Genomic DNA, 12,705 nt, shown 5'->3' on the forward strand with positions numbered 1-12,705 from the left:
AAAAATCAACATTACAGTAAATATGTTACTTTCCTCAAATTATTCTTCTATCATCTAATTTTATTAAAAAGCAATAAGTTTGGTTTAGTTCTTTTAACCAAACAAGAAGATTCAAAAAAGTCTGTTTTTGTTGTTTGATCTAATGAAAATCAATGGTGAGTGTCGGCACCGTATCTTAATTAATTTATGAAAAAAAATTACAAATTTACATCTTAAATATATGTAAGGGTATGCTAAAATCTGAAAGAAAAAAAAGTTGAAACTAGATTGAATGTTCATCATCCTTTTCACTTACACATTTCATCATCATCTTCAAAGTAATCTAGTTAACAAACACCATTGTTTAGATATTTAATGCTTTAGGTTGTTAAAAACATTTTTTTACGATTAAAATGCACGTTTTTTTGTTACTTTTTAAATATTTTTTTAAATTTTATATTAATTATATTCCAATTTTTTTCCAAAAGATAAATCTGTCTAAATCAAGATTAGTACAATGATGTCATATGTTTTATTTGTGTGACGTCTCGGTTTTTAAAACTTCCACATCTTTAACAGTAAATACCGATATCTTTTAAATTTTAGTATAATCAAATCTAATCATTAAACTTTTGGTATTGTAGATGGGTGGTTTCAAAACAAAGTTCAAAAGAATGTTCTTTGGAAATTCACCTCTAACAAACGAGTACTGATTCCTTCAACTATTTAAAGCGAAAATTCACTTTACTTTTTCTTGAACAACAATTTTGTTATTTTGTTTATCTCTTTAATTATTCATATAGTATATAAATATAAAAATGATCTCTAAATTATCTTTATTTTTTGTATTTTTCACAATCGGAATGGTAGTTGGAAGTTCTGACACACCTCAATATAATAAACCAACAACTTTGTTAACTTTTGGAGCATATTACCAAGAGATAGATCTTACCACAGGTGAACTAATTACTTCAGATCCGATTAATGGAAACTGGAATGTTGAAAATCTTTTATCATATGATGTAGAATCAAAAGAGGTAAGTAATATCTTATAATTTATAATTTAGTATTAAAATAATAATTATTAATAATTTATATTTAGGCTTTGCTTGTTATCCAAGATTTTATCAATGGAACTTACTGTATTAGTTTTAACTCAGACACTGCAGAATATGTAGAGTTGGGTTCAAACTTGATAAACGGTTCCATTGTTTTGGACGTTTTAGAACAACCATATATATTCAACGAACAAACCAATACCGCTTATCTTATTGGTATGACTCTTAACAATACAAATATTGCAATGATTGCAATGGATTTCAATCAAGGTTATATGTAAGTAGGATTTAAAATTATTTTTTATATGTTAATTAATTTTTATTCCAAACTTTTTGGCTTTATTAGGTATGTTGATTATTATAATTTCACAGGAAGTGAAAGTACTACTCCAGCTTTTGTCTTCAATCCAAGTTTGAATTCAATTTCCACCATTTTCGCAGACATCAATTCCAATGCCATCTATTTGACTCAAGTCGGATTCGCTGGAAATAAATTGTTGTCCCAGACACCATTGGTCAATTTGCCAGAGGGATTGGACAGTTTCATTTTGTTAAACTATTACAACGGTCAACTGTACGGAGTTTTCACATATTCAAATGGATTCGGTGTTGCCATCATTAATACCAATGGTGGAGTCAAAGTTGTCTATACAATGGAGACTGCAACAGATACAAATACAAACCCAGTTGTTCAAGGTGGTGACTACTACATTTTCTTCACCCAAACAACCAATTTTAATGAGTTAGAGTACACTTTCTTTAATATGGCCACTTTGAAGGAAGAATCATCTTTCACCGTTAAAAACCCATTGGTAAACCTTCAGCTTGTATTCTATGCTTTTTAAAGAATAATAGAATAATAGTTAAAAATAATTTCTAATTAATAAATAATCTTTAAAGATCAAAGAATTCAAATTGTTTTTATTTTAAAAACATTTTTTTAAATCAGTTTTTTGTAAACTTTATCAAACCAAGTTCAGAACAACTAACGTGATCATCTTTAAAGATTATTAACAACAATATCTACAAAAATAATAGTACATCTACAATAACAACAATGTATAAAATAGTTTTGAAGTAATAATAGTAAAAGTTTGAATACACTGAGAAACAAAAACATGAGATGGAAACAGAAAAAAAAAAACAAAAAAAATTACCATTTGGTTTACAACTGTGACACTGCCACTCCATCTCTATTTTGGTTCTATTAAAATTGTTTATTTATTTGATACATTTAAAATTCAAATTTTTTACTACTTGAAAATTTCTTTAACTTATATGATGCCATTTTAAATTGATATCTATATTTCTTCTTTAAGAATATATATACACCGAGTGCAATTGCGGCAGCACCAACAACGACTACTACAACAACTACTGGAATTAACCATTTTCTTTCTTTGGATGAACATGTATCTCTATCGCTATCGTTTTGTTCAACTGTAACCAATGCACTATAATTTGGATCTACAATTGCTTCTGTCTCGAAAAATGGAATCGTGATTGCAGTTAAAACATTAAAGTCATCTTTGTTTGATTGATCGACTTTAGTCTTCTCTGAGTCAGTTCCATTGAGATTCTCTACAACACTGTATCTAACTTGTCCATCCACCAACAGACGATCGGAATAAAATGCATAAAGTGTAGATTTATCTTGGATAACATTCATTCTTCTGATTACTGATTCGGTGTTCATTGTCTCTTTGACTTTGGTAATTGGCAGATCACAACTATCGAGCTTATTCTCATTCTGTGTTAAAATGAGGATCTGGAGTGAACTAAGACGGTTGGCAAAATTCCATTTAGAAACTGAGATTTCATATTTCACCGAATTGGCTGGAATATTAAAGATATCACCCTTGAAGTTATAGGTGTTCTTTTCATCAAACAACATCATCTTTACTTTGACGGTAAGATCGTTTTGAGTTGCCAATATATTTCTATTGACAATAGATTGACTTGGTTTTAACTTTCCAATATAGTTGTATACAGTAGAGTTGCTTCCATTGACAGATACCTGTGTCCATTTGATATCTTGAATGCTGATGGTATCTGATACAGCACCGGTATCCAATACTTCTCTAATAGAATGTACTGAAATCTTGAATTCTTGGTCTGAATCTTTTGTTGAAAGTGTGATATTGATTTGATCTGGTTGTGGTGGTGCAACAATCAGGGGTTGTAAAACTTGTGGTTGGTCACATGAATCGCCAGTCCAATCTTGATAACATTGACATACATTGTTGATACAATCACCATTTCCTGAGCAATTGTTTCCTCCACAGTCATAGTTTTGGAGGTCGTAAAGGAACACCTTTGAATTGAACACTAACTTATCAACACTGACAAACACATCCAAAGTTTCATTCTCTGCTTTTCCTCTGGCAATACTTGAATCATATTGACAAGTAATCATTGTTCCTTCGATATTGGAAGTAGCATTCTGACATTCTGCTGTTTCTACACCATTACTAATTGTTACAACTACACTGGTGTTGGCAAAGTTCTCACCAAAGACTGTAATTAAACCACTAACATGGTAGACAGTTGATGTTGTTGAAGAGACAGAAGGTGGTTGATATGACATTTCAGTGGATTCATTTAGTTGAGTAATGGTCGATGCGAGAGTTAGATTGGTGTAACCAGTTCCTCTCGGGGCACTACATTCAATTTGGTATGGATCGTAGTCTGTCGATAGGAATTTGGCATCTTCACACTTTGTTGAACCAATGAAAAGATCATATGTAGGTTGATTTTGGTAGGATACAAAGGAAAGGTAATTACCTGTGATAGTAAGTTTTCCTCCAACTACAGGTGGTTTAGAAATACTTAGAATCTGATAAGCTTTAAAATTAAGTTAGAATCTAAAATTTCTATGATAATAATAATACGGAATTTATACTTACGAATGTCAATGATGGCCGAGTCAGTATTTAATCCACTTGTAGATATGTAGTAGTTGCCTGATCTAGCATTTTTTGGTAGAATGTAAACGGCAGTAGTATAATTAAATGAAAATGGAATGATATTTGGTTGTAAAGTTAAACCATAAAGATATGGTATTACCAAAGGAACAGTTGGATAGGTTGTGTTGTCACTGAAACCTAAAGCCTTACCAGTGATAACTAATTTATAATCACTTAAAATTTCAACTTTGGTTGTCACTGGAGCTATGAATGAAACTGAAATATTTGTGAAGTCAACTCCACTTTCCAATCTTAATTGTTGAGTTCCGGCAAAAGGTGGACAAGTGTAAGTGAATTCCAAACCATTATTGCCTTGTAATTGCAACTCATATCCACTTAGATATGCTTTATCTGTAGATGTAAAGAATAAAACTTGTAAAAGTATATTGTTTGAAGCTTCCAAACTATTTGGATGATTTAATATGACCGGTTCTTTAAAAGAGAAAAATAATAATTAATAAATAATATTATATAATCGGACAGATTATACATACTCCAAGTTTTAGAATAAGATATAGAAAAACCTCCTTGTGAGGTAATTTTGAAGTCACCATTTTGGTTGGCTGTTGAAAAAGTAAATAAAGTAGTATTTTCAGAAACATAGTTAATGTTGGCTGGGGCTGATCCACCAACTGAGAAAGTCCATCCATCTTTGTAAAGATCGAAATTTCTACCTTTTAAAGTTACGACAGAGTTGTCTTGTACAAACTCATCAACCTCAAAAGCTTTTAATAATAAGTTAATATAATTTTTCCTTTCATTTTAAAATTTTAAACCTATTTACCTGCAAAGTTGATGAAAGCTTCACCAGAGACATAATCAGTCATTATAACTCTTGGATAGAATGTAAATTCACCACTAAAAGCTGGAGGTAAACAACTGTAAAAAGTAGTGTTTATCAGGACAACATTGCTACAGTAGTTACTCTCTGTAATCTCAATAGTACTGGTTCCATCATAGTTATAGATTTCAAAAAGTACTTCTTGGCTATCTACTGATATTCTATCTGGGGTAATCGAATTAATCCATACATAAGTTCCACTTGTCACATTTAGTTTTTCAATAGTAAAACTACCGCATGTCATATTGAATTCGTAGAAGGTGTCGGGTTTTCCAGACATTTCACATGTTATAGTTCCTAGAATAGTTTGTTCAATTGCCATACAATTCAATCCAGAAATTGAAATTGGATCACCAAAATTATTGCCAACAATAGAAACTACATTTTTAGTAGCACTAACTGAGATTACAACAGGTGCTAAAATTGAAATAGAAATTAATAAGATATTTGTTTACTTGGAAGCATAAAAACTACATACGAAAGTAACTGAGAGAAACATTGAGCAATCTAGATTGTTGGGCATTTGGCTCTTGATTTCTCACCAAAATTTCAACAAATGAGGGATAAGTTAATTGAGGAGCTGGGAATAGGACCGATTTGGTTGCAAAGTTCAATTCTATTGAAGTTTCAAAGGGTGGATCTGTTTGGGTGATAAAAGTAACTTCGCTTTGTGGATAAAAGAAGTTATCACTAAAAACTACTGTTACAGTATCACCTATAGAAACTTGAGTGGGTGTCACACTAGCAATCGAACCCTTCATCAATCCATATACAGAAACAAAAGGCAATTGCAGATTGGTTGAAAGATCGACACCATATACGCTCTGGTCTGTTGAATTAAAGTAGAAACGAGGACCATTAACATTTCCTTTAACTGGTCCCATGTATTGGGCGTCAAAGAAAAAGTAATCTGAGCCGATCTTGGTAAGCTGTGTCCAGATGTTAAAGTTGGCACCTTGGAAGAATGTTGCTGAGATGAAACTTGAATGTTTCAAACTATCTACTAATGAGAGGTTACCAGTGTTATAGAAAATATTATCCTTTGACGATAGTTTGACGGCTGTTTGGAAATCATAGGTTCCTGGATATGAAGAGTAGTATAATTGATTGTCTGGATATCTAACGGCTGGACGGTTGATTTGAGCATGGTATCTGTAACCTTGATAGGTGGTATAGTCAAGTGTAATTGGGTAGGCTACATCCTGCTCCTGCATATAGAGTGTTGCTTCAAAAAATCCTGGACCATTTGGAACATTGTTGTAGGTTACTGTAACCAAGTTGGTATTGATTGTTAAAATTTGATAAGTGGACTGATCGTTTAAAGTTTGGAAATTATATCCATAGAATCTGAATGATTCCATTGAACTGTTGAAGTACGATGAAATCCATGGCGAGTTATATCGGAAATAGTGTCTCGATTGTGGAAGCGAACCAGATTGGATTTTCAACATCATTGGTGCATCGTATTGTGGATCACTATCAAATTCGCAAGTCACTGACTCTGCGGTTTGAGAGATGATAGAACAATGATAGCTCGACTCTGAGGTGAAGAGAATAGCCAAACTTGGATCTTCTATATCTGGTATATTGGAGATTGTCATTTGTCGTGATCTTACTTCTTGGAGTTGAATAACTGGCATTCTTCCTTGTGGTTCGAATTCGAGAATAACAAATTTCTTTGTGGTTGCATCTGCTGCGTTCCAGGCGAAAGAAACCTGTAGTGATTCATTAGCGGTTTGAGTGTACCAGAGATATGGTTTAGAGATGTCACTATTACCATTGAAGTCTCCACAGTAGAGGTAGCATCTCTGAGGGATTGAAGTATATACTGACTGACCTCTGGTTGATCCATTGATCCAACCCCAATTCAGTTGGTTGGCATCCAAAGGTTCAATTCCAAGCCAAACATCCTTGTTTCCGACATTCAAGTTATCTACACCAAGATATGTACTAAGGAATTGTACTTCATCTAAATCATCAAGTACCAGCAAATATCTAAATTTTTTTTTATGAAAAAAAATAAAAAATGATTTAATCAATAAAAAAAGTTTTATTTTTATTTTTATTTTTATTTTATTTTATTTTTTTCAAATAAATATTTTTTATTACCTACCCATTATATCCTGGATATTCTATAGTGCTAGCAAGAACCAATGCCTCTTCAAATGTAGATGCTATATCGGTATCAACTATACCATACATATGAGAGTTTTGATTATTGATAACCAAAGTTATAGCTGTGGCAAAGTTTACAATTAAACCCAATATGAAAATAGATACATAAATATTATATTTCATTCTAAGTGAGGACATTATTATAATAGGATCAATCGATTCGAGAAAAGATCTAGTAAATCAAAAAAAGTTGCAAAAAAATTTGTAAATCGAAAAAAATTTATTTTTAATTTTTTTTTTGTGCAAACCATGTGATTAAAGTGAAACGCCGTTTTTGTGACCGATTTTGATTTAATGTTGTGTCAAGATCCTCACTTTGGTCTAATTTTTTTTTAATTTTTTTCTGTGAAGGATAACGGGGGTTTAATTTCTTTTAAAAAAAACAAAATATTTTCTTTTTTCCAAGTTACCTGCCTCACCAGTTAAAGATGTTGTTTTATTTTGTATAAATCAACAACATCGATGAAATAATCAATCAACTTACACGAAATCAAAGAATTTTACTGTATTTTTTAGCTTTAGTTACGAGTATGTAGATATTAGGTACAAAAATAGATTGTGAAGTTACAGTTTGTTTTCTCTAACTAACCACCAACCATGAAATATTTATTTTTATTTGTTTTATTTGTTTACTGTTTTGAAGTTGGCAATGCTTCCACTTTAAACAGCTTAAAAGTTACTCCAGGAATCATATCGGGTGTTCTCTCTACCACTCCCTATGTTAATTTCGAGATCGTTGCTTCACCTGATGTCACCAAAGGAATTCTAATGTTTTGTGAGACCGCTTTTGCATTCCAAAAGGATAGTGTTACCTCGGTTTCTGCTTCAAATGCCAATATCTATTTGTGTATTACTCTTGATGCTGATCTCTATACATTGTGCACATCAAGAGGTACCTATAATGTATCATCACTAATCTCGTCGATTCAACTTATGGATACTGTGATCCCGCGCGCCCAAGTTATGGCAGTGACCGCCACTTCGTCCACATTCTATCCCGATGCCTCGCCACCTACCATTTCAGACCTCACCGTTTCAGGTGTACAAGATACCATATACTTTAAATTCGGTGCAGTCGACCAATACAATAGAATCTCAGGTTGTTCTGTTATCTATACCACTGATACTGCAACAGTTGCCGCCATGATATATAATCCTGTTCCAGATGTCAATGGTTATATTTATGGCAGTTCAGTACCAGGCTCAGCAATTGGCGCAATTTTCTATGTATCCAATGTCACTTGTGATGATATGTACGGAAATAGATTCAGATATAATGCACCTAGCCCAATTAAGGTCACTCTTACCATTCCTCCATTTACTCCTTTAACACCAACTTTGGTGAGTTATTCCTTCTCGCCAATGACACTGTCCAACTCTGATATTGCCAAACAAAATACGATAAAGTATGTTGCAATTATCTCTGAACCACAATCACAGTTAACTTCGGTGACCGCCACTATGCTCAGTAATCCTTGTTCAGTTTCATTTGAAAGTAGCACTGTTATCAATATCTATTGTATCGTTAATCCCTACCCATCTACCGGAACCTTTTCACCAGATGTCACCATCAGTGATGTCAACTACCGACAATCTTTCATTTACCTCAATAACAATGGAACTCTTCAAATTACATCGAGTTACCTTACCAACTATCAGATTGTTTCCACCAAATACAGTACTGCAACAATCAATGGTTTACCTCCATTCACATTGCAAACCAACATTACATTCTTCTCTGGTGGTGTACCAATCTCGTTTATTAAATTGAATAGTTTTTTCAAAATCACACCAACTAGTCTGGTTTCTGGCACACTCACAGATGGAGTTCTGAGTGTTTTGCTCCCATACGACTCAAACTTCAGTCCATCCTTGAATACTACCGTATTCTTTATTACTCCACCATTCGGTTCCGGCCAAATTATTTCTATCGCCGGTCCACCAACATTCAGACCAGCACCCAAAGTATTACCTACAATAACAAACTCTAATCCTATAGTTTCATTGGATTTAACTGCACCATATCCATCACCAGTATATGGAGTATACGTTGCAAGTCAACCAGACGAAGATTTTACAACAAGAATTTCATATTTGAAAAATGTAAATTTCAATGATATCAACTATAGCAACAAAGGTTTGATTATAGGTACCAAATCAACAGGTTCCTACTTGATTGCACACGACGCAAGTTTGGGTAATAAATTAGCTAATTTATGGGATGTACGTTATGGAAATGGACCTATAAATTTGGGACTTACTCAGTTCACCCAATTTTCAACTGGATCAAGTACTTTATATTCGAGATGTACTCAATTGAAATTACCAAGTATATATTAGAAGAGTTAATTTAGTAATTTTTTTTATTAATATAATAATATTGTAATTTTTTTTTTTTCTTTAAAAGAAAATATATATCCAAAGATTATATCTTTTGATTATAGTCCAAAAGCTCTTTCCGTTTCCAACGAGACTCAATATGTAGTGTTTGATTTGGTTTTCCAAAACAACTCATTGGTGGGAATGTTTGATGAGGTTTCCATTCTCCTTGTCTTTAAACTAGTACCTACCATACCGACTCCTTGTCTTCCACTTCCAAATGCTATTGATACTTACAAATGCTTTATGCCTGTGGCTCCAGGAACATTCACCAATACCTTTATGGTTAAAATCGCCATTTCATATGTTAATGGTTTCTCCCATATAGTTCCAAGTGAATATTTAATCATGAATTCCAGAGCAAACAGTTTAAGATTCATCAACCCCGATCCATTTGTAAATTATATTCAACCAGTCTTTAGAAACTTGGGATACGACTCAACTTTGAAACAATTAACATTCAAAATCGAGGCAGTCAGCTCATATATTACTTCAGTTATCGTTACCATACACAATGCTTTCGAGATTGACGAGAACCAACAAACAATCTACACCTACTCTGCACAATTAAATCCATCAAAGATAGTCCAGTCGAATGTTAGTTTAAATCTCCCATGTAACTCGAAATCATTCAAATATAGTGAGATTAATCTGGTAAAATTCACCATTGTCGATGTAAATAGCCAGAGTTACACTTTTATTACTCCTCAACTTCAAGAAACCTTCCCTACTTTCAATATTCCACCTATTGTGTGTCCCGATGCATTCCCACCAACAATACAATCGATTTCATACACACAACCACTTACCAACCAAGTGAATTTGACCATTCGTGTAACAGACAATCTAAGTGGTTTCAGGAATATGACTGTATTATTAGATACTCCATATATATTCTCGAAAACAGTAACCATCGATCAAAGCAATCGCATCTCTGGTAATGCCAATGACGGTGTTTACTCTATCCTAATTAATTTCCCACCACCTGGAAATATAGCCTTAACCATATCAGTTCCACATCTATACGATAATCATGAAAACGATAGACCCTACTTAGTTCAAGACGTCGTAATGATAGGAAATACTCAGCCAATCATTCTAAGTGGTGATGGATCCGTACCAGATACTCCATCTATACTGTCTACAACATCACCAAGTAATGTAACTCTCGGTAGTGAGTGGTCAATACAGTTGGAAATGACTGGTGATGTTCATCAAGTATTTGTTGATATTACAGACTACTATGGTTTCTTTAGAGGAGAATTGATCAAAGATTCATCATCAGGACTCTATGTTTTCTCTTATTATCCTGTCTATGTAGGAGTTCACTACTATTCATTGCTGGCCATTGGAAAGAGTCTACAAAGTAGATATCTTTTGCAATCGACTAATCTCCCTTCGTTCACAGTAAATTCAACTAGATACACCAATTCAGCACCGATCATATCAACACTTTCATCGGATACAAGCAATACCTACTCTCCAAAGATGACTTTGTCATTGAAGGAATTTTATCCTCAAGTTGGTCACAGACTAAGATGTGCTGTTATCGATCCAAATAATCAGATTATCAATGGCTCTGACTTGACCACCAGCCAACCATACAAATGTAATGTTAATATCCCTCATTTGTACAGTGGTTTACAGAAATTCTATTGGTCAATCTATTTCGAACACAGTTTTACAGGAAGAACCAGATTCTTCACAAAATCTGAACTACAAGCATTAGGATTGGATCCTTCTTTTGTATTAGATTTCGACTCACCAACAACTACTTCTTCACAAACTACAACTACCACCAATCCGACCACTACAACCAACTCAGGTACAACTACATCATCTCAAACCACTGGAAATACACCAATTACCACTGCTACTACCTCACCCTCATCAACAACCGGAAACCCATTAAATGGTTCTTCCAAAATTAATATTAATATTGCTGCCTCTTCAATTATCATATTATTTATATTATTATTGAGTTTTTAAAATAACAATAAAATTAATTAATTTTTTAATGATGCATCAAATAAACGAAAAGATCTTTATAAATTGTTTTTATTTAATTTTTTCGTCCCTCATAAAGACCAAATTGATAGATGAGACAACACACTTGGGTATTGTGTTATTTCATTATATATAAGTTAGGTTTTTTTGCACAGCTTTTTTGTATTCTCGCATTATTTTTGCACAAAAACTATGCAAAATTTGATGAGGCATAAAATTAAATTACAAGAGATATTTTGTGATAATAATAGAAACTATTAAAAAGAGAAAAGTTTTTTTTTTTTAAAGTGATTTATGTTTTAAAACTTGAATCTGATTTAAGTTTATTTCATGACTAAAAATTTCCAAATTTGACAGAATATGAAAACAAGACATAATGATTTTATGCACAGTTTTAAAAATCTTTACCCATTTTAATTCCTTATCATATCGATTATGGGGTTAAAAAACAATCAAACTATTTATTTCGTACACCACCAGAACTATCTTCTACTTGTATTATTTCATTTTATAGGTTGGGATTTTTTTTTTTGAACAGCTTTTTTTATATTAAAGCTTTGCAAAATTTTTCATTTTATGCCTCATAAAATGAAATTAGAAACCTCAGACAGATTCAACCACCATCCTACCACATTCTGTGAAGAACAAAATCAATGAATTATACTTTTTGGAAAGGGGGAAGTTGAAATGACATCAGCATTAAAAAACAGTTTTCAAATGAGGGATATATTTTTAAGAAAGATATAAGTTGATTAGGCCAAAGTTTGATATTCTAATCAAAATCTATTAAATACTAATTATCAAATAAATATTTTAAACATGAAATTATCTATTATTATTTTAAGTATCTTATTCTTTGTAACTCTTGCCAACTGTCAAGGAACTTGTGGAACTGAATTCTTTTGTACCGATGACACTGCCTGTCAGCAATGCTATGCTCTCAATATGTCTGTATGCTACGAAGCCAAGGTTTACCTGGAAAGTTCAGCATGGGTTAAGAATGATCTCTCTTTGAGCGTCTACTGTGAAGGTATCGAATGTTATCTCAACACGTATTCCGATGGTTCCTGCCAAACCGTAGATTACTCAACTTTACTCCAAGAGACCTCTCAATGCAACTCTTGTTACGGTATTAATGGAGCTATGACATTCGAGATCCAAGGAACCAGAATTTACACCTATGCGTTGTCAACTTTGGAATCAGAGAAACAAATTGGAAAAGAAATTGAAACATTGAAGGTTGTAGACACCATTATCAGAACAACCCCAATCAGTCTAAAAGGAGAAGAATTATAAAAAT

General features: G+C 32.8%; 4 protein-coding genes across 4 annotated transcripts; 3 read left to right on the forward strand and 1 right to left on the reverse strand.

Annotated features, from left to right (window-relative positions):
* Window positions 1-797: 797 nt before the first annotated feature.
* On the forward strand, window positions 798-2,031 carry PPL_02257 (uncharacterized protein; the record flags this gene model as incomplete). The annotated part of the gene is made up of 4 exons (XM_020573249.1): window positions 798-1,016; window positions 1,082-1,314; window positions 1,384-1,849; window positions 1,987-2,031. 4 exons carry the CDS (start codon window positions 798-800, stop codon window positions 2,029-2,031), a joined length of 963 nt encoding a protein of 320 aa, XP_020437366.1.
* A 240-nt stretch (window positions 2,032-2,271) lies between these two features.
* On the reverse strand, window positions 2,272-7,157 carry PPL_02258 (calcium-binding EGF-like domain-containing protein; the record flags this gene model as incomplete). Its single annotated transcript, XM_020573250.1, has 6 exons — window positions 2,272-3,881; window positions 3,944-4,435; window positions 4,498-4,728; window positions 4,788-5,261; window positions 5,323-6,839; window positions 6,958-7,157. 6 exons carry the CDS (start codon window positions 7,155-7,157, stop codon window positions 2,272-2,274), a joined length of 4,524 nt encoding a protein of 1,507 aa, XP_020437367.1.
* A 459-nt stretch (window positions 7,158-7,616) lies between these two features.
* Window positions 7,617-11,387, forward strand: PPL_02259 (uncharacterized protein; the record flags this gene model as incomplete). Its single annotated transcript, XM_020573251.1, has 2 exons — window positions 7,617-9,348; window positions 9,427-11,387. 2 exons carry the CDS (start codon window positions 7,617-7,619, stop codon window positions 11,385-11,387), a joined length of 3,693 nt encoding a protein of 1,230 aa, XP_020437368.1.
* Window positions 11,388-12,224: 837 nt separating this feature from the next.
* Window positions 12,225-12,701, forward strand: PPL_02260 (uncharacterized protein; the record flags this gene model as incomplete). Its single annotated transcript, XM_020573252.1, has 1 exon — window positions 12,225-12,701. The coding sequence occupies one exon, from the start codon at window positions 12,225-12,227 to the stop codon at window positions 12,699-12,701; it is 477 nt and encodes a 158-aa protein (XP_020437369.1).
* Between the last annotated feature and the right edge of the window lie 4 nt (window positions 12,702-12,705).

This window comes from Heterostelium album (genome assembly GCF_000004825.1).
Source record: "Heterostelium album PN500 unplaced genomic scaffold PPL_scaffold2, whole genome shotgun sequence".
In the NCBI taxonomy this organism is placed as follows: domain Eukaryota; phylum Evosea; class Eumycetozoa; order Acytosteliales; family Acytosteliaceae; genus Heterostelium; species Heterostelium album.